The following is a 22,822-nucleotide window of genomic DNA, read 5'->3' as shown; positions in this document are numbered from 1 at the left end:
TGTGATGTGCAAGTATGAGTGTTCCTTTCAGGCCAAGGAAGTCAAGAAGCACGTGTTTCTCCTCCATCCTCTCCCCCCTTCACTGAAATGCAGGGGACCCCACGGGCCTGGGGAGGGCCGGGCCGCCGGTGGAAGCAAGCGGGGTCTTTGAATCTCGTGTCGGGGGAGCAGTCACTGCCTGGAAGGCCCGCCTGGACGGGAGCAGGAAGCAGATGTTCACGGAGTTAAGACACGAAGTATGGGGTCTGACAGCAGCTGGTGTCACCTTAACCGACCCCTTACCTCCCTGACTCAGCAAAGCAGCCAGTTGAGCTGGGGGAGCCCTTCCTCCTCGTCTACCTGGAGACCTGCTGGGCTGCGCGGAGCTGGGGGGTAAGCCCCTGAAAGCTCGGCTGCAGGGGCTCCCGCTGGGGCCACCCTCCTTGGGCGAGGCCCCAAGACCCACCCTACTGTTGTGGGCCCCCCCACCCCCAAGGACACACCTGCGCCACCTGCACAAGGAGTCCTGACCCCTCAGCAGGCATGAGCACGTGCATCCTTCGCGGTAAGATGCCCAGTCCCGAGAAGCTCCGTCCCAGGGTAGGGCTGGGACGGGCGTGCGGTGGCCGGGGGACAGGTGCCCTTTCTCCCATCCCACACACCCACCCGAAGGAGGGCGGCTTTCCTCTGTTCAGACACCAGGCTGAGGGCTTACTCTTTCTGCACTGCAAGGTGGGGGTAGGTCAGGAGGGATGGGCAGGTTATCCCCATTTCCCTGAAGAGGACCCACAGCACAGCCAAAACGTCAGGGCCCACAGCCCAGTGTCTGCCGCCACTTGCCCCTGCACAGAAGAGTCAGCGTCTCGATACACAAGCCGTGATTTACTTTAAAATAATCCAGCAAGGGGCTTAGATGAAACAGGACCAGTCAATGTTGATACCGTTGAGGACGGATAGGGGTACATGGGGTTCATTATACTAGTCTCTCTACTTTGGTGAATATTTGAAAATTTCAATATAAAAACATTTTAAGGAAATTTCTCAGTAGTTTGTACAAGAGGAGGCCCCCTGAATTAAACTACCCCTCCCTCCCAGTGCCTTTTCAGGATGTCATGATTCCCCTCACGAAGGAGGAGGTGTTTACAACAGACAAGATTTGTGGGTTTTTTTCTATTTCCATTAATATTTAGTATGTCATTATCTCCAAATCTAATCACTTAAAGAAGAGATTTTAAATAATTGATTACCACGTAAGAGGAAAAAATCCATGCCGTCTTTTTCATTTTCCATCAAAACCCAGAAAACCTCTCCGTACAGTCCTGACGTGGACACATAAATATATTAATGCGCATGCTGAGAAGAACACACGTACAAATCGATAGACATAAATTCGCTCTGGGTACTTTCAGATGGAAAAACCATCATCCTCTTTCCACCCCACCGTGTGGCATCCTCCTCCCCAGCATGAGACCTGACCCCATGAGAGAGGGTTCCAGGGGCACCCCTTTCTTCCTTCTTCCAAAGAAACATCTATGCAAAGAAATACCAATACCTCATAGAGTTTCACAGTCTCCAAAACACACAGAAAGCTAACATTTCTGGAACTCGGATGAGCTACGTCCTATTGTGGGATCACCCGTAAGCATATGCATGTGCACGATCATGTTTATCCGCCTAGAGAAAACGCTTGCATCTGCACTTATTAAAATGCCTTTGTCGGTGGCATGTCCTCCAAGAGGGCACAACACCGACAAACAGGAAGAGGATGGCCTGTGAGCACCTGTGGAGGAGGCAGCAGGACGCCCACAGTCAAGACTAACGCGCCTTGAAAGCACTCACACCTCCGCGGGCAGAGCCCTGCTTCATGGCCGCATTGGGACCGCGGTGCCACTTACCACGAGGGACAGGGGCCTCTTCCAGGAGACGATGCCGATGAGTCCCGACAGCAGCACCTGGAACAGAGGGAGCAGGGGGTGAGGAGCCTCCCAGGACTTTTCTAGAGCACAGCACGCAGGCAGGAGTGGGTCACGGTGGTGGGTCTGTCCCTCCCGACAGTCACACCTGCAGCCACCACGCGGGGCCAGAGTGACCAGCTCGCAGGGATGCCGAGAGCAGCTGCGCTTTCTGAACGAGCCTCCCACCCACCCCCGGGCCCTCAGCCTTATCCCCCCAGGTCCTGAGAGATACTTGCTGTGTGATTTAACATCACAGACAGCACTGAACACACTACTTTGGGGAAGGCGGTGCTGTCCCCACTCACAGGTCACCCGCAACCTGCACAGCGGCCTGAAGGCTCCCTCTGTTCTCCCACACCTGGGACGCCCCCCAGCCCCTACAGGGGTCTCCTCTTCACTCTCACCCCACCGAGGAGGCTCCCTCGCTGTCCACACTGGCTCTAAGCTGCCCGCCCCGGCCCAGGCCAGCCCCGTCCGACCCCTGGCCCCTGTCCCAAGCATGTCCCCCCAGAACCTCCCCAGCAGTGCCCCCTCCACCCTGGCACCCCTGTTGCCCTGTGTCTGCCGACTCCCAGGAGAACCACCCTCGGCTCCTGGCCCACCCTTCTTCCGGGCTGCCCCCCAAGCCCACGTCAGACCCATGTTTGCTGATCCCCACATTCCCAGTCTCCTTGTGTCCAGGCAGGGCCACTGGACCACAGAGACACAGCTGCAACCCGTGCCCACTGCCCACCACAGTCTGCCTTCAGAGGGGTCGCTGGATGCAACAGACAAGGGCCGTTACCACCTTGACTTTCCACGGTGGGCCTGGGCCAGGCAGTCCGGGACCAGGCTGGAGGGGCCGGGCTGCACTTCCCCTGGGATTCCAAAAGGACCGACCCCAGACCCAGAGGAGAACACGCAATTGAACAGACCCACAAGGTTCCGTTGGTGACGGAGCCCAGTTCACCCTCCGGCACCTCTGCACTGAGCAGGACTGAGTCTTAGACCCTGCAGCCTCCACCCACCGAGTGCCGTGTTGGTCTCAGATGTCCAACAACACCCGGACCAGTTGTCTTTATATGAAAGGCTTTAAACCTTATTCACACACACACACACACACACACACACACAATTAACAGAAAAGAATGAATGGAAGAGCTTCAGCAGGCTCTGCTCCCCAGCCTGTCACATCTACCTTCTCTCTTCAGGGCACGTACCTCTTCCAAACGCAGCCAGTGCTGCAAATGTTACAGACAACCGTTTTCCCACCTCCCGAGTCTCCTCTCTCCGTGATGCCGCCCAGCTCCAGCTCCAGCCGTCACAGAAACCCTGGGCTGCTGTTCCCCATCCCCCTGCCCCATGGTCTCCGAGGCCAAGTCTCCATCATTCTTCTCCATGTGCCTCTAAAGCCGCTCTCTCCCCTTCTGCACGCAACACTCCACCCATCAGAACATCCTCTCTGGTGTCGAATTCTTCCTCCTCAATGGACACACGACTTCCCCCAAGTCATTTTCCGTTGGACTGAGCTGCCATTTCTCCTAAGGGTAGGCTGTCGGGACTCTCACCACCACCTCATGCTGGATAGCGCACACCCTGACCTCTTCTCTCCACCTCCAAACCTTCGTGCGGCGAATCCAAAACTTCTGCCAACTCCGCCGTCAACATCTGAGCTCCTGGCGTGTTCAGGAGCCGCAGTCGTGAAGCTGGGTTGGCTCTTCCTCTCGACACCTCTCCTCCCCCTCTGCCTGCCCTCGCTCTCATGATTTACCTGCCTGGACGGGGTGCTCAGCCACTCACTCACCTCTGCCCCTCCACTGGAACTGTGCTGGACGCCTCTGTCAGGTGAATGTCACCTCCCTGGCCGGGCAACCAGACCCACACAAATCCGGTCCCTGATTTCCCACCAGCACCGCCCTAAGTGACCCTCCACTCATGTCCTGGCCACTTTGGGCACCAAAGCCACTGTATTTCTCAAACACGAGCCCTGGAACGGAACCCCTGCAGGCTGTCTTCCCTCCATACTCAGCACTCCCCTCCTGTCACCCCCCACCTCCTGGCCCCCTGCCTCAGCCCCACCCCTTTCTCTTCCTTCAGATGATGGCCAAGCTCTGGGGGCTGAGCTCTGACCCCACCATCCCCCTAGGACAGGGCTTCCACAGTGTCCTCTCTCTGTCTTTCACACCAACACTGGCCACGCCCAGACTGAGCCTAGAGAGAGGATGAGAATTCTCAGACTATCTCCCAGAAGATGTCCACTTACGCTCTGCCTTCTCCTTCCCATTTCTACCAGATGACATTTCACCCATCCTTCCAGACGTGGCCCAATGCCTCCTCACCCAGGAAGGGGCTAGGAATTCGAGAGAACGTGGGGCCCCACTGAACTCCCAAACCAGCCCAGGCCTCTCAAGTCCTCTCTGATGCGCACAGACAGAACCCCTTCATCTTCTAAGCTGAAGCTGCTAAAACTATCAAGTCTCTACAATGACCAGGCCACTTACAACAGGGATTTTACTGGACCTCCGAAGAGCAGAGGTTTCTAAACACAAAGGAAGTTAACAGCACTTATCTTAGGCCACAGTAAAAATTCTTGACATTTCCCATCTTCATCATGAAGTTATAATTCCACAAATCCCCTCAAATAATTTTACTTCCAACAAACATGGACAACTTGCTTCTTGAAGATAATTTACATTTCTAAATATCAATAATAACTATAATTGGGAATGGATCCAAGTCCCCCATACGAAGGCAAAGAATAAAACCATCAAACGCAATGAGGCATGGAGATTCCGACCTTGTATAATGCCTTCCCCTTGGGTGTGAGTAGGATGTGCTATTCCGTGACCCTCCCCAGGGACAGCATCTTGAAATGATGTTGCCCTGGCAACACCTTGACTGCAGCCTTGTGGGACCCTGGCCAGTTGACCCTACTAAGCCATGTCCAGACTCATGACCCAAGAAATCTGTGAGATGGTAAATGGGTGTTGTGGTAAGCTGCAAAGTTTGCAGAAATCTGCTCTGCAGAAATAAAAAACAAATTGTCAGGGACTGAATGTCTGTGTACCCCCCAAATCCATATGGTGAAGCCCCAACCCTCAATGTGGTGGTATTTGGAGGCAGGACCTTCAGGAGCTGATTAGGGTTAGATTAGGTTGTGAAGGTGGGGCCCCCATGATGGGATGGTGGCCTTATAGGAAGAGAAGGAGAGAGAGATCTCTCTCTCCACGTGTACACACCATGGAAAGGCCACATGAGGACACAGAGAAGTGAGCAGTCTACAAGCCAAGAAGAGGGCCCTCCCCAGAACCTGACCATGGCAGCATCCTGATTGCAGACTTTCAGCCTCCAGAACTGCAAGAAAATACATTTCTGTTTAATTGGCCCAGTCTATGATAATTTTTTAAATTTAATATTTATTTTATATTGGGGTATAGTTGATTTACAATGTTGTGTTAGTTTCAGGTATACTGCAAAGTGATTCAGTTATAATATACACATGTCCATTCTTTTTCAGATTTTTTCCCATATATGTTTTTTTTTTTTTTTTTTTTTTTTTTTTTTTTTTTTTTTGTGGTACGCGGGCCTCTCACTGTTGTGGCCTCTCCCGTTGCGGAGCACAGGCTCCGGATGCACAGGCTCAGCAGCCATGGCTCACGGGCCCAGCCGCTCCGCGGCATATGGGATCCTCCCAGACCGGGGCACGAACCCATGTCTCCTGCATCGGCAGGCGGACTCTCAACCACTGCGCCACCAGGGAGGCCCCCATATATGTTATTATAGAATATCGATAGCGCTCCCTGTGCTTTACAGTAGGTCCTTGTTGATTATCTATTTTATATATAGTAGTATGTGTATATTAATTACAAAACTCCTAATTTATATCTCTCCCACCTTTCCCCTCTGGTAACCATAAGTTTGTTTTCAATATCTATAAGTCTGTTTCTGTTGTGTAAATAAGTTCATTTGTATCATTTTTTTAAGATTCCACATGTAAGTGATATCATATGATATTTGTCTTTCTCTATCAGACTTATTTCACTCAGTATGACAATCTCCAGGTCCACCCATGTTTCTGCAAATGGCATTATTTCTACGATATTTTGTTACTGCAGCCTAAGCTTACTAATACACTAACACATCCAGAGTGGGATGCTGGATTTTTGTTCCTAAATATCCCCTCTCCCTCCACGTCTGCTCTCAGGCAGAGCGGACTTCTCTGCCTCTGGTACAGAAACACCAGCACCAGCTCTAACAAGGGAGACTACATTAGAGTGGAGGAGACTTTCAAAGACCAGATACTGGGCTCCTCCTCCCTGAGGGTGCCTGTTCCCATCCCCATGGCAACCAGGGGAAGGGACCATATCCCTGCTCTGAAAAGACAGGGACTTGGCTTGAACTGCTGTTTGCTCAATCCTAGCAACAAGGCAGGACAATGGCATGTTCTGCTATCTCGGTAATTCTGCAGGCTTACTTTGTACCACTCCTGTGAGGAACGGGGTCCTGCATCCAGTGAAATTATATCTCAAGTACCCTCTGCCCTGTTTAATTTGCCAGGATTGTTATTCAAAGTCTGCAGTTTACAAAGACATTGAAGAGGGTCAGAGAAGAGGAACAGACAATTCAGTAGTTGTGAAAGAAAAGCCAAAAAGAACAGGAAAGGCATGATGCTGCCCAGAGAGGAGGGTTAACTTTCCCAGCACCTGTGAGTTGCTGTGAGGACGCCAACTGGCTCTTTTCTCCACTTCCCCACTCAGCCTACAAAGACGCAAGAGATAAAATTAGAAATGAGAAAGAGCTTTCCTGCTGTTGAGAGCAATGAGAGGGGATAAGAGACTGCGGGGAAGTAACAGCATCTTTACAGCAGAAGTCCTTGCCTTTGATTGGTGCTGCCCCTGTACTCTGAGGCCCGGAATAAATCAGTCCTTTAAATCTTGTCTCTGAGATTGAAAAGTTCTTTCACTGCCTAAAATCAGGAACTTTCTTCAGATCTTCCAATCTGGTTCAAAGGCAAATGGTAATGCAACATTTCGGGTAGTGAAGCAACTGCTTCCAGAATGCAGACTTGAAAGGCAATTAAATTATTTCACAAAATATATGGCCGGCTGCCCCACAGCTACAGTGGTGCTAGTTTACCACTAAAAAGCCAGCACTCACGTGTCTGAAGAAAGACCTGCTGTTGCAATAAGGGCACAGATAGTACTCTGAGCTGATCAGAATGAAAGATGTCTGTGGGTCCCCACCTTCCAAACCTTCTGGATTGCAGGCCTGCGCTACGTGGGCCTCATGGAGAAGATGATCCTCCTACTTTATCCCACCTCCATTTTCTTCTCTTTCAGCCTGGTTTTCTTTGTCTGGGTCTCCCCGGAGCCACATGGCCAGGTTCCATCAGGCGTGCAGGCCCTCAGCCTCCTGAGTCCATCTTGGCTCCCGTCTGGGAAAGAGACACCTCTGCAGCCTTCCCATCCCACCCATGCCTGTGCCTCCTTCCCTCAGCACATTCCTGCTCCCAACCGTTTGCTTCCGGCCCGTGGTCCCAACTTTCTCTGCATATCAGTGCATCAAACTCAGAACATCCACAAGGAAAGCCACTCTCCTCAAAGGACCTTCTCCTCGATAGAAAAAGAACCCTACAGCTTTCATTTGCTTTTCATACAGTAGCAAAGCTATAAATCGATGACAAAGTTGCCCCATGAAAGAAAAAAAAGTAAAATCATATAAATGTTATAAATAACTCATGAGTCAAAAGAAAATCAGAGCTGAGACACACGCCACCTGTTCTACTGCAATGTGTGTTTCCTTGATGCAAATTAGCTCACGTACGCTGGGTACCAAACTCATGTGCCCCGGCTCTGCCCTGTAAGACGTAGGCTTCTCCAGAGCTGTTTACTCTGAAATTAGGGTAGTTTCTAGACCCGCCACTGGATTTTGTTATTTGATGAGTAATGTCGCACATATATTATTATGCTTTTAAAAATAAGTTGATTTTAAAATGTTTTAAAATAATTGGTTTCCTTTGTAATCCTGTATATTTTATTTCATGCATTTAAAAACCTCATTCTGAGAGGGACCCCAAAGACCTCACCAGACTGCTCTATCAGAAGTTAGGAACCCTTGATTTAGAAGTCCTTGGTTCAGTGCAGATCTTTGAGTGGCAAATTCCCCTTTTTTGTTTATCTGTAAATTTCTTACTTCACCTCATGCTTGAAAAGTAGTTTTGCTGGATACACAATCCTAGATGGACAGTTTCTTCTCTCAAGAGCTTGAAGATATTATTCTACTTTCTGGTTTCCACTGTCACCATCAAGAAGTTGGCTGTCGTTAAACTGCTGTTCCTTGAGGGGTGTTGCTCACTCTTTAAAGACTTTTAAGATTGTCTCCTTGCCCTTGGTGTCCTGAAGTTTCTGTATGATATGTCTATGTGTGCATTTCTTTTTCTTTATCCTCTTTGAGATGGACTGTGCTTCTGAATCTGTAAATTTATATTTTTCATTAGTTCTGGAAATTTTTAGCCAGTACTTCTTCAAATATTTTCTCTCCTACATTCTCTCTGTTGGGGACCCCAATAGCCACATGCTGATCCTTCGTACTTCATCCTCCAAATCCCTTAGTTCTTCTTTCACATCGTCCACACCCATGCCACTCAGTATTTCATTCCGAATAATTTCTTCAGGTGTATTTTCCAGATGACTAGTTTTCCCTGTTAATCAGCTGTTGAACATTTGCATTTGTTTAGAAAAATTCAATGGTTATATTTTAGGTATTTATAAGTTCTATTTTTACCCTTCCCCAAATACAGCTATTTGTTTCAGATAGTTTCTTGTTGCATGCTCATCTTTAGGATTCTGCCCATAATTACTTTAACTGGTTCACGTTCAGAGGTTCTAGAGTCCAAGGGGGTAGTGAAAGGAAGGAGTCTGTCCTTCATTGTTTCTGTTGACACCCACTCACTGCAGCTGACTTTCTTTGATGCCTGCATTCTTGGAAGTCTTTTGTTGTGAATACAGCACTTGATCTTCATCAGTGAGGTTCTATGGACCCAAAATGGAGGAATTTTTCCCAATAGAGTTGTACTTCTGCCAGTAACCAGGGAGCACCCAGGATTAACACTATGGTCTCCAGGGACCTCATGGCACAGCGTGGAGACCTCAGGATGGGCCCTCCTGGCCAGTCTCGCTGTGCAGAGGGCATCCAGGCTCAGAGCAACCTCCCTGCAGCCATACACTGCTCTGACCGCTCCCTGCTCCCTGGACTCCAGCCACCTGCCATCGTGTGTGGTGTGTGTGTGTGTGTATTTGCAGATGAGGTGGGGGGCCTCGGAGACCTGCAGTGCCTAAAGGAGCATGTCCTTTGTCCAAAACCAAGGCATAGGCAGATCGGTGTCTGGTGAGTCCCACTTCCTGGTCCATAGACAGTGGTCCTTCCACTGTGTCCTCAGTGGTGGAAAGAGTGAGGGAGCTCCTGGAGTCTCTCCTATAAGGGCACTAATCCCATTCATGCGGACTCCACCCTCATGACCTAATCCCCTCGCAAAGGCTCTACTCCAAATACCATCACACTGGGGACTAGGATTTGACGTGTGAATTTTAGGGGGACACAAACATTCAATCTACAGCATCCAGGATGTCACGGGTGATTTTCTAATGTATAATATAAATTACAAATATTAGTATAATTTTATATTGGTTTATATTACTTTAATTTTTTTTTTTTTTTTTTTTTTTGCGGTACGCGGGCCTCTCACTGTTGTGGCTTCTCCCATTGCAGAGCACAGGCTCCGGACGCGCAGGCTCAGCAGCCATGGCTCGCGGGCCTAGCCGCTCTGCGGCATGTGGGACCTTCCTGGACCGGGACACGAGCCCCGTCCCCTGCATTGGCAGTCAGACTCTCAACTACTGTGCCACCAGGGAAGCCTTATTACTTTAATTTTATATTAATTTATACTAGTAATATAAATTACTAATGTGGTATGCAAAATATAAATTACTATAATTGATTCCCTCTCAAATCCAAAAACTAAATGTACATATTAACACTAAGAAATTGGGAAAGTGGCCAAACAGCTACAGGCAAATTCTTCACAAACTTCAAAGCAGAGATTTCCAACACTATTTAATATTTCTCTGAGCACAGAGAGAGAAAACAAAGAAACCTTCCAAATTTTTTTTACAAATGTCAGCCTAACAATTACAAACCTGTAAAATATCAAAAGAGTAGAAAATAGACCAATTTTACTTATAAACAGAGAAACATAAATTTTAAAATAAAATGGTAGAAAATAGAATTTAGCAGTGCATTTAGAAGGATAAATAACAAGACAAGGGGTTCATGTCAGGAATGAAAAGATGGTTCACTAAGAGGAAATGTAGTAATAAAATTAATCATTAATATGATAAAAGTGAAAAATATGGTAATTTAGTAGATGTAGAAGAGCCATTTGATAAAATTCAATCTCCATTTTTTACAAAAAAAAAGTTCTTCATTTAATAAGATAAAGATGCCCACAATCATCACTTATATTTAAAATTCTTCTGAAAATACTAGTGTGGTGTGCAGACTAGTGAGAGGCTCCCAAAGACCTCCACCCTTGGTGTACCATTCTACAGAATCCCATCCCCTTGAGGATGGGAGGGGCCGTGAACCTGATGGATTTCGATTTCGATTTCGATCTCCATCGGGCTGAGGTTACGCTTTGTGACAAGGGTGAAAGGATTTTGCAGCCATAGCTGGGTTCCAAATCAATTAGAGTTAACTCCCTTGAGTTAATCCAAGGGAGTTTCTCCTGGGTGGGCCTGACCTCATCAAGCAAGCCCTCTGGGTCTCGGCCCTTCCTGAGTCAAAGATTTGAAGCACGTGGGAGATTCTGCACTGGCCTTGCAGAGTGCGCTGCCCTGTCGTGTTGTAGAGGGCTTCTCCAGCCCACAGCTTGCAAGAAAACCACGAGAACGAGTTCTGCCAACACCCTAGGGAGTGTGGAAGCGGATCTTTCCCTGGTCACGCCACCAGACGAGGCTGCATCGAGCCTCACCTTGATTTTAGCCTTCAGACCCCGAGTGGGGACCCAGCCCAAATGCTCCAGACTCCTGACCCATGGAAACTGTGAGATAATAAATCTGTGCTGTTTTAAGCCGCTATGCTTGTGGTAATTTGCTCTATAGCAACAGAAAACTAATATAAGTATTGGAAAGGGGGGCAAAATTACTACTACTTGAAAACGATATACTTATCGAACTAGAAAACCCAAGGGAATTGATAGAAAAGAAAAGAAAAAGAAACCATAAGAGGATTTAGTAAACCATCTGGTTAGAAAATCAACATATGAAGAAAGTATATTACTATCAATACTCACATTTATTGAGCACTGACTGTATACCAGACACTTACCAAGGTTTTACACTTTACCTCTTTGTACCCTGACAACCCTGAAAGGCATGTGTGATCTTTGTGCCCTACTGCACAGATGAGAAAAGTAAAGTACCAAGAGGTTAAGTGACTCACCGCATTATAATGTCAGGATATAAACTCATGAACTACAGAAAAAAGAGCTTTCCCATAGGCATGTAAGAAAAGCACGGTTAGAAAAGAGGATAAAATGAAGGAAAGATTATTCCATTTGTAACAGCAAGCAAAAAGGTAGACTGTCTTAGAATAAACAGACTAACATGCAATGAATGAAAGCACTATCAAGAAAATCTCAAACATCTACTGAAATCATAAAATACTTCATTATTAGATGGAAAAAGATTCATTTCTTTAAATAGAAGGACGAAGCAATACGTAAATCCCATGCAATTCTCATTCACATACTAAAAAGGGGAAAAGAAAACCTATCTAATCAAAAGTGTTGGGACAACTGATTAGACACTTGGAAAGAAATAAAGCTTAATCTTTACGTCACTTTTTATACCCCAAAAAATTCCAGAGGAACCAAGAAGTAAAACATAAATCAAAACATGAACACCCTAGAAGAACATGGCAGAATCTTAAAAGAATCTTTAGAAAAGAAGTCAGCCTTTTGAGGCACAACACAGAATCAAGGGTCCTAATAGAAAAGATGAATGAATTAAATATTTGTTTTTAAAAAGCACCTGCATGTGATGAACAGAATCTTGGTTCTCGGTCCTAGGGCCTCCTTGTATAAGAAATACGAGGCTCTGACGTGTGACGTGGTAGCCTCTGGACAGAGTGGGCAGAGTGCCGTCCCCACCCGATGTTGGCCTTGGCCATGGGAGATGGGGGTGGCCGCCAACCCAAGGCACCCCGGGGGCATCACGTGTTGCCCCTCGCCCTGTGCGCTCCTGCCTCCTGGCCCACAGAAGGACACAGCCCCATCAGCCTGGGCCCCAGAATGGACACATGGCACAGACCCAAACCCAACCAGGAGCCTCCAGCCCAAAGTGTAGGCCCCAGTGACCTACAAACCCAGAGGAGAAAATAAACGTAGGCTACTGGCTACTATTGACTTTTGGGTGCTTCTTTATGTAGTCGTGGCAAGAGCCAATGAACATATATTTATGTTTAAAAAGAACATAAAATCAGAGACCAACTGCATGTGGGAATAATACTTATAATACGCACAATAAACAAAGGGCTGATCGTCTCAGTTCACAAAGAATTCATATACATTAATACGAAAAAGGAACCACTCAAGAGAAAAAAATGGCTAAGGATTTGGAATAGCAAGTTCACATTTTTAATGGACAATAAGCATATAAAGGGATGCTTAAACCTACTCCAATTTTTTAAAAGCAAGCCAAAAGAGAAATATTTTTATCAATCAGACTGTCAATGTGTTTTGGTGGAGTTAGATAAAAACCCAGTGGTGGCAAGGGGCCGGGGGGAAGGTTCCTCTGGAACATTATGGGTGTTGGTATAAATTGAGGCAGCCTGCCTTGGGGGCAAGTTCATAAACCTCTCAAATTAGAAACTGCACATACTCATACTCAGTGATGGGAGTTTAGCCTACGATGTGCTACCAGAGGTACACCACACTGTTTACTGCAAAAAGCTGTAACCAGTGGGTAATAATAAAGGGCTAGTTAAATAAACTTTGATATTTACACATAACATGAATATACGCATTATGACATTTGAGGTAGATCTGTTTGTGCTGTTGTGGAAGGTCTCAAAGTTAAATAACTGACAAGATACAGCCTGGTGTGCAGAAAATGAATCCCATTTGTGTAAACAGAAAGGAACGGGTGCTGGTGCATACAGAAACGTTTCTCTGGAAGGAAATACAAGAAACTTAATGATGGGAAACTAGATTGGGAAGGGGGCAAAAGGATGCTGGCTTTTATGTGTGTAGCCTTCAGTAATACTGATCTTTAATCCCTGTATTATGTGATGAATATTTTAAACTAAGCATACACTTTGAGCCTGTAATTCCTCTTCTAAGAATTCCAGATATTAATCAAAGTGTTATTTATCATTTTGAAAATGGGGAACAACCTGGGTTTTCAGCAAGAGGGAACTGCTTATCTTTCAGGTCCTTCCCAATTGCTGCTGTTGAGTCTCGTTATGGAAAAATATTTAGGGCCATTCGGAAAAGTTCACACTACATAAAAGAAAAAGAAGAAAAGGAAAAGCAGGCTACCCAATGGTTGGGAGGGGGGATAATTTCCCTTCTATAAGTAAATAAATACAAATGCCGACACGCAAAAACACAAAGAAACTAGCACCGAACCCGAAGACGCCTCTGATTATCTCCCGAGAGTGGGATTTTAACACCCTCCGTGAAACCTTCTATTTCCCATGTTTTATACAGAAGACAGAAAGCACTTTATTGAGACTCAGGCTAACATGGCTGGTTCTGCCTTCTCAGGGGGTGGGGGCATACCCAAGAAACTGGGAGATAACCCCCTACCATGCCCCCTTCCCCAGGTGGGACAGGTGGGTGGGGCTAGAGTCCAGCGCTTGCACTGTTGGGCCCTTTGCTTCACAACAGGCATCAACGGACTCTGCAGACTTATGGCTGCAGAGCTGAATAAAGGGGGAAAGAAACCAGAACTCCAGCTCTTGGCTGGGGGTCCAACACTGACCCACAAGTGTGTGTGGGGAGCAGGAAGGCCTGGTCTCCCCAGAGATGTGCCAGCCAGGTGGCCATGGGCAGTTCCATGTGGGTTGCCCCTCTGTGATGAAGAATGATAAAAAGTTTAAGACATAAACGTGACTTTCAAAGATGGATCCCAACCAGCACCCAAATGTATGCGGGACCCTCCTGACCCCCTTCTTTCTCTCAGCCCAAGTGGGAAAGAAAGCACAACACGAAGTGGGCAGTCACATCTCCCAGTCTGGAAAAGAATATTATATAAACCATTTACAAATCATGTTGATTCTCTTCTCTTTGCACAACAATAAAAACAATGTATTTGTTGATACAGAACATTAATTCCATTAAAATCGCATTACGTGTAATGAAAAGCTATCAGAGTATAATTATGCAAGCGAATTCACAGATACACATCAACTTTTAAATCCACTGGAACGACAACAGGAAGTGAGCCTGTCTGGTAGACAAATTAATCCTTCATTTCCAGATGATTATGAACAAAGACCACTGCACTAATGTTAGAAACCACATGCTGTTTATGCAAACTCCAAAATCTAGGACTGTGCCTTCAAGGTGCCTTTGCCTGGGTTTCCCAGGGCTGTCCTGCTCTCAGAGCCTGAGGCTGTGCTCCTGAATCCTGAGTCTTCTGAGTCAATCCCACCCCAAAGCACACTTCCTTCTTGGAATTCCTGCCCCTGGAGCCAGGGGGCTGGGCCCTGAAGGACCCCCGGAATTCCTGGACATTCACGGTTGCCCCTCGGAAGGCCCTCTGTTGCCCAGACCCGCAGGCTGCCCGCCCACTCACCCCACTTGGGCCGGATGTCCCCCCCAGGTGCCCCCCTCTCTGGCCCTCTGCCCTCACACCAGCCCTGGCCTTCCTCGTTGCCCAGGCCACCCCAGAGACCTGGGTGCCAAAAGAGTCTCCTGTCCTGGAACTTGGTGAGGTCCTGGGAGGAGGACAGGGGAGGAAGGGGCATGGGGACTTGATTCCTGCAAGAGGCCACCAGGAGTGCTCCTTATGCCGCTTCCATGGGTGTGTGAGGACCACCCCTGCTGATGACCATCCAGCTGAAGTCACCCTCACTGGGACCCTGGGATCCCACTGAGGCCCCTGGTCCTCATTCATGGCCCATGTCCACCCACAGGTTAGACGCTTCTAGGACCCCACACAGAGGCTGGGGGACTGGACAGCTGTGCTGTGCTGGTGCCATGTAGGGAAGGCGCTGGACAGATGCAGTGACCTCCCCAGGAGCGGGCAGCAGGGCTGGCACCCCATAAGAGCCATTTCCATCCCCACTGCTACTGCCCCTTCTGGTGACTGGCCCTGAGTCCCCCTCCAGAGCTCTCACGTCTGGCCAGCAGTGGCCTTGGGGTCGCCAAGTCCAGGGAATCCCCTTCAATCCTCATGGTTCCACTCCCACCTTTCCAGAACACCCTCCTGCTTTGGCTGCCCCCATCAGACCCCCGCAGCCACCTCTTAATAGGGGCTCCCTCACCCCTCCCCTCTCCTCCTCCCCCCTGCACACACCATCTTTCCTGGGAGAGCTCGCTTTCTCCTGCCCTTTGCATCTAAACCCCTTCTCCTGGCCTCTCTTCCTTGAGGGCCTCCTGGAAAGTGCTGGAGCGGGTCTGACTCAGTGTGGCCCATGGCCCTATTGCACCCTCGCAGCCAATGGAGACATCCCTGCCCCGCCAGAGGTCCGCCGTGCACACAGGTGTGCAGGTCAGAAACCCAGACTTACCCGCTTCCCTCCCTCCCCCACCTCACTCTCAAATCCCACCCAAGGCACGTGCATCCTACTGTGCAACCCACACTGGACCCCGCTCCCAGCTCCACCCACACCTGCTATCTACTTGTCTCTTCTCACCTTGAAACCATACCCTGTACCTCGCACACTTGAGGCCCATGAGGGAGAAACAAAACGATTCACCCAGACCTCCAAGCTTGTTTGGCAGCAACCTTAGATACGGGAACAACCCGACTGAGCACCGCGCAGGCGCACTGAGGGACCAGAGTGCTCGACAGCGAACATTAGAGGCAGAGGCTGAACCACAGCCCCGCCCCCTCCATGTAACACAGAGAACCCCTGGAATTCACCACTGCGACCCATGAAGAGGCATTAAGGACAGTCGTGCATGTGCAGGGCGCTCTCCAAACTTCCCCTCAACTTCCACCCATGGTTTCCGAGTTCCTCCCCGCCCCCTCCCCATGTCAGCGTCAACAATCAGTGTCACCCTAGGAAGCTCATGGGGACACAGAGCTGCTCATCGCCTTCTGTCTCCCTGCAGGGCCGCCTGCAATAAAGCCTGTTGTCTCTGCAGAAGACGCCTGCCTGGTATCTGGCCTTCCCTGGACAACGAGCCCACCTGTGGTTCCAATTGGACCCACGGCGACAGCCCTCCAGCAGGTCTCCCTGCTCCACTCCTGGCAGCACCTCTAACCTTTGTTCCACGGGGAAGAATCATCTTAAATGCAAATCCAACCAAGCCACTCTCCCCAACTCTTCCTGTCAGTGGCTTTCTTCTGCTCTCAGGGTAAGTCCCAAAGCTTCAGGCTCAGAGGGTCCCTGCCCACCTGTCCTGTCTCCTCCAGGCCCCTCCACCACGGTGAGCCCCTCTGTCTCCCCCTCCCCTGTGCATCTAATCACCCGGAGTGCGGAGCCCCCTGGGGACCCCGGCACTGGGACATCAGCACCCACACTCCCATCGATGGGCCGGCCTTCCTGCCGCAGCAGATGCTGGGGACAGATGGCACGTCTTCCATAAATGGTCAGTCCCCACGCTGACCGGGGGCCTGGTCTCCCAGTGTGCATACAAGCGGTGTGTCCTGAAGGCTCGGTATTTGTTTTTCTCTTTCTGACTTACTTCACTCTGCATGACAGACTCTAGATCCATCCACCTCACTACAAATAAGTCAATTTCGTTTCTTTTTATGGCTGAGTAATAGCCCATGGTATATATGTGCCACATCTTCTTTATCCATTCATCTGTCGACGGACATTTAGGTTGCTTCCGTGTCCTGGCTATTGTAAGTAGTGCTGCAATGAACACTGGTACCTGTCTCTTTTTGAATTATGGTTTTCTCAAAGTAGATAAGGTTTTAGCACAATTATGCTATCTGTCCATCACTCTATCATACTTCTCATTCTTTGTTAATATAATCTGGGATTTTAGATCTAAACTGTAATTATATTTTTATGTTATATTCAATGTCTTTTGATAATAACTTTTTCCACAGGTTCAGTGATAACTAGTTTCAATCTCCACGTTAGTCCCACGGTCACCAACCCCAGCTGCTGACACTCTAGTTCAAATTGTTGAAACCATTTTTCTCCCAATGAGGCTTGACGACCTGGAGGCCACCAAGGCATCACGCTGCCTGAAGAATCTTTTCACATGCTTACTGAACACACACAAGTCCACTTCTGTGAAATGCCTGCTGAAGCGTTTTGTCCATTTTTCTATTGAGTTTTGTGTCTTTTTTCTATTTATTTGTGGGAGTTCATTACACAAAGTCACAATCAGTTATGTGTATTGCAAATATCTTCTTCCACTTGTCTTTTTACTTTCCTTATGTCTTTCAATTAAAAAAAAACCTTTAATTTAAAGGTAGTTATATCTTTCAAACATTTTTTCAGTTTTGGCATTTTTGTGTCTTGTTTGAAAAAAAAGTCTCCTAATTCTGTGATGGAAAAGCATTGCCTTGCAGTTTTCATATTATTCTAAAAGTTTTAACATCTAGCCCTTTAAACTACCTGAAACTGATTATCCCATATAGATAACCAGTCATTCCAGCACCATTAATAGTGGACTGCCTCCCCGCTGTGCCTGACTGGCCAGAGCAATCTCCACCAGACAGCACAGCCTCACATCTGTTTCAAGGTTAGGTTTTACCTACTGATGGGTCTACTCTTGTACCTAAGCTTAATTTCTCTAATTTTAGAATGAGTCTTGCTTGATACCTGTTATCATAAATCCCCCAAACTTCTTCAGGAATCTCTTGACTTCTCTTGGCCAATAGTTCTTTCACATAATTTTATAATTAGGTTGTTAAATCCCAGCTCCCCCCGACCCCTCCACACACAAAAAAGATCCTGTTGGGAATTGTAATGGACTAAATTGAATTATAAATTGAATCTAATTTGGAAAAAAAATCATCTTCACATACTGAGTCTGCCTAGCTCTATAAATATGGTATATTTCTCCATTTATTTAGGTCTTCTTTAATGTCCATCAATAAAGTTTTATAACTTTCTGCATACAAGTTTCAGACATCTTTTGTTAGGTGTATTTCTAAGCTTCCTTATATTTGTGCTATTGTAAATGATACCCTTCTAAAAATTACATTTCTTGTCTGTTGCTGAAGCATAAAGACAGAACTGGATTTTGGTATATTAATCTTCTAGCTAACTGCCTTGATAAACTCTTTTTCTAATACTATAGTTTATGAGTGTTCTGACTTTAAAGGGAATACCTAGGAATTTGTCCATTGTATCTGAACTGTCACATGGACATGCTTTTATCAACTTTTCAATCTCTTCTGTATCTGTAATTACATCCTCCTTTTCATTCACAGTAGTGGTTATTTGTGTCTTCTTATTTTTGTTCTTGCTCATTCATACCATATTTGTCTATTTTGTTAAGACTTTTTACACCACCTTTTGGCCTTGTAGATACTCTTTATTGTAGCTTTGTTTTCTATTTCACTAATTTCTGTTCTGAACTTTGCTTTCTTTGGATTTGTTCTCTAAGTTAACTTGAGCACTCAGTTCATCCATTTCCAGTCTTTATTCTTTCTAAGTACTTAAGGTTATTAATTTTCATTATAATTTCTTCTTTGACTAATGAGTTATTAAAATGTTTTTTAAATTTCCAAATATGTTGGCGCCACTTATCTTTTAATTATTGATTTCTAACTTTATTATGGTCAGAAAATGTGATCTCTTTGGATCTATCAATAATTGTTATGTGTTGAAATTTCCTTCCTTTCATGGCAAGATTGGTCAATTTCTCTCTCCAGTTTGATATATTTTCCTTTATAGACTTTGCAGTTATTTTATTAAAGTATATAAGCATAGAATTGTATATGCCTGGTATATATGTAATGGCCCTCTCCCTAACAATGCTTTTTAACTTAAAGTCTATTTTGCCTGATATTCAAATAGCTCTGCCAACATTCTTTGGGTTAATATCAGGATAGCTTATTTTTTTTTTATAACCTTTTACTTTCAACCTTTCCACTTCTGTGTGTTGAAGGTATGTCTCTTGAAGGCACATGTAACTGAGTTTTGATTTTCAATCTGATCTGACAATGTATGTCTTTTAACAAGTAAGTTTACTCCGTTTACATGTATAGAGATTATTGAAATATTTGGATTTGTTTCTGTCTTTTAAAAATATTATTTGCCTCACTTTTTGTATATTTTTCATCTCCTCTCTTGTCTTTTATTTTGGGTTGAAATTTTTCTTATTTCATTTATTTATTTCTACCAATTTAGAATTTAGAGTCTATTTTTTTTTCTTTTAGTGATTTCACCCTGAAATTTTACCACTCATATTTAACAAGGTCTAAAATTAAACAACAAATGAACTCTCCTTTCCAGTTTCTGGAAGCCATGTTTTCTTCCAGGTTAGTGAGGATACTGAATTCCTGAAATTCTCATCTGAACACTACAACTCTATGCTTTGATTCTTCTAGATTCTGCTCTTTTCCCTGTTCTGCAATATATTCACAGACCACACTGTTGGATCTTTTCTCTTTACTTATTTATTAACAAGATGAAAGATAAATGAACTCGTTATGAATACACTGACTTGGTCCTGCTTTTTGTTTACTCATCTGGTAGCATAGCCCCTTCTTGGATCTATTATCTCAACGTAGGTTTATGTCCATAACGCCTAGCGAATTATGAGCTTATGAAAGGCATTTACCTGATGGAGCAGATTATTTTCAAGTGATAGTTTCAAGAAACTGTTTCTCTGGATTTTTGATCCAAAGCCCTACACAAGAATCAACAACTTCCAAAATATTAATACACTGTGACCAGTGTTCACCAATCACAGCCCCTCATACAGTACTTTGCTTACATACTATCTCTTACCCTCTTCCTGCCAAACTTTGTCACAGCTTTTAAAACTCTGCCTACACTTCCTAAAACAATGAAGGCCCCAGGACATGTGGAAGCGGGATAGAGAGCACTTGGCTGGCTTCACAGCATAGAACCATAAGGACAACAGACTTTCACAATGATTATCTCACCAAGCATCAAGTGTGAGGTGCACATTGTTCCTCTTCTTACAGACAGAGAAACCAAGTCTCCAAGATGTGAAATAACCTGTTCGAGGAAACAGATCTAGCAAACTGTAAAGTCAACCCTGAGAAGCCTAACCAATTTCATGGAACAGTCAACAATGAGGAGCCACAAAGCTGTACCACAGAAGTGATTCCACACTGAAGTAAGACTGTTTTAAGTTTCCAGGCCTACCTGTAATCATCTGAGCAAAGAAAAGCAACTTTCATGTAGGTAAAATATATAAGTAGTATATATTCTCTAGCAGATATAACTCAGGGCTATTTTCCATATAAATTGTCTCAAATCAAGATTTGATTCTAACTGCTCTAATTCTAAAAAGAAGAGTCATGAACAGGAGTAAAAAGACCCCTGCATTCACTGCTTCTGCAACTGCATTTTCTGCAAAACTCTGCAGTTCTATTTTTAACATTTGATTACAGCATCAACAGAGCTATATTCCATAAAAGCAATTATATTTTGCTCAGCAAAAAATCAGAACAGAATAATATGTGGCATACTAACAACTGTCAGAATAGAAGCAATTTAGAACATTTTGGGATAATGATTGGGATCATTTTTCAGGATTTAGAGCGAACACATTTTAACGGCATGCTACCATGGGGTCTACTGCAATGCTTAAGTTATGCACTACACAAACCAAAAATGCACAGAGAGCCCAGTATTTTATCAGAACATTAATAACAGCACTCGAGAAACCTAAGCTTTTATCACACACTTCCTACTCACCAGCTCTCTCCATGTATAAAAAGCAGCATTTAACTTCAAGTACTTTCCTTTTCTTTAAGGGCTTTCTCTAAAGGTCTATCAAGTAGTGAAGTGGAATTGCTCAACTAACACAGGAAAGGCAAATAGGTGACAACCCCCTCCCATGACTGAGTGAGACCATGCTTATCTGTCGCAGCACTGCTCCTGGCCGAAGGTACACGTGACCTCAGGATCCTCCCCGACACTGTATTCCAGGCACCGTAACTCAGAGCTCGTGTTGGTATTTTTGGCATGACCAAAAAATAATTTAAAAAAAAATTTTTTTAATCAAAGAGGAAAACATAGAACTAAAAAAAACAATATCCAAAATCAGTAACTCAAAAGAAGGGTTTGACATCGAATTAGACACAACAGGAGACAGGACTAGTCAACTAGAAGACAGTTCAATTAAAACAAATACCCAAACTAAAACAGAAAGAGAAAAATAATTTAAAAGAGTATTAGATAGAAGTAGGACATAATGCAAGGCCTAATGTGTGTGATACAAGTCCCAGAAAGAGAAAAAGAGAATAGGGTGGAAGAGAGGAGGGCCGAGAATTTTCCAAAACAATTAAAATATCAAATCACAAATTATTCAAGAAGCTTTGCAAAGCCAAGCTGCCTTATTACAGAGAGAGAGAGAGAGAGAGAGAGAGAGAGAGGTTACATAAAGAGAAAATCTGAAAAGCAGTAAAGCGTGGATTTAGACCACACACACGCTACCTTCAAAGAAGTAACAAAAAGACTGAAAGTCAATTTCTAACAGAAATGATGAAACCACCTTTAAAGTCCTGAAAGAAAATAATTGCCAACCTGGAATTCTATAACCAAGAAAACATCATTCAAAAATTGAAGATGAAATTAAGACTTCTTCAGATAATCAAAGCAGAATTTGTCACAGCAAACCTGCACTAGGAAAAGCAAAAGGAAAATGATCCAGAGGGAAGCCCAGATACGCAGGAAGGAATAAAGACTGATGAAAGTGATGAATGAATACTGACTGCAACCAAACTTTGGAAGCTCTGAAAGAGACAGAGAGATGGTACTGATTTAGCAGAATTGAGAACAAGGGATCCCAGAGCAGCAGCAGCGGAGAAAACAGAACAACCTGTGTACACCTGAGAACCCCCAGAAGGTTCAGGCACAGGCCTCACCGAGCACCTCTGGCACTGGGGCTGAACTGATGCAGACAGTTCCAGGGGTCTGGGGGCTGGTCAAGGAAATAGATAGACTAAAAGAAACAGTAACACACAACAAGCTTTACTTTATCAGGTGGCACCTGGCTGCATGAGAGGCGAAGTCCCTCGGCATGACCCCATTCAGGGGCTTAAGGCCAGGGGACACCATCCAGAAGGGAGGAGAGTGAGGCTGGAGGTAGAGGAGTGTTGGAGAGGGGCTTGCACCTTCAGCCGGTGTCACTCAGCAGCACAGTGGGGAGTCTCTGGGTCAGAGAGGTCCAAAGGGCAGCTGCGGCTTGGGGTCTTATAACCATAAGGCCTGATCTTATCAATGGCCAGCAGAAGCTGGGGGAGGTTTTGCAGAGTATGCAAAGCAGGAAGGTTCTAAATGTTAAAAAAAAAAAAAAAAAAAAAAAAGGAAAAGAAAAAAAATCTGCTTATTCAGGTTATTGTGTAAAATAACTGGATGTGGGGATTTCCCTGGTGGCGCAGTGGTTAAGAATCTACCTGCCAATGCAGGGGACATAGGTTCGAGCCCTGGTCCGGGAAGATACCACATGCTGCGGAGCAACTAAGCCTGTGTGCCACAGCTACTGAGCCTGCACTCTAGAGCCTGCTTGC

General features: G+C 45.8%; 1 protein-coding gene across 1 annotated transcript in view; it reads right to left on the bottom strand.

Moving 5' to 3' along the window:
• Positions 1–22,822, bottom strand: part of ENTREP2 (endosomal transmembrane epsin interactor 2) — a gene marked incomplete at both ends in the record, with an annotated part of 388,800 nt that overhangs the window by 180,450 nt on the left and 185,528 nt on the right. Inside the window, one exon of the mRNA XM_079699957.1 lies at positions 1,875–1,931. Within this exon, the coding sequence (XP_079556083.1) occupies positions 1,875–1,931 (57 nt within the window). The remainder of the gene's footprint in view (positions 1–1,874; positions 1,932–22,822) is intronic.

Source organism: Hyperoodon ampullatus (genome assembly GCF_949752795.1).
Source record: "Hyperoodon ampullatus genome assembly, chromosome: 3".
Lineage (NCBI taxonomy): Eukaryota > Metazoa > Chordata > Mammalia > Artiodactyla > Ziphiidae > Hyperoodon > Hyperoodon ampullatus.
Note: the sequence above shows the minus strand (reverse complement) of the source record. Positions and strands in the feature narration are given on the sequence as shown.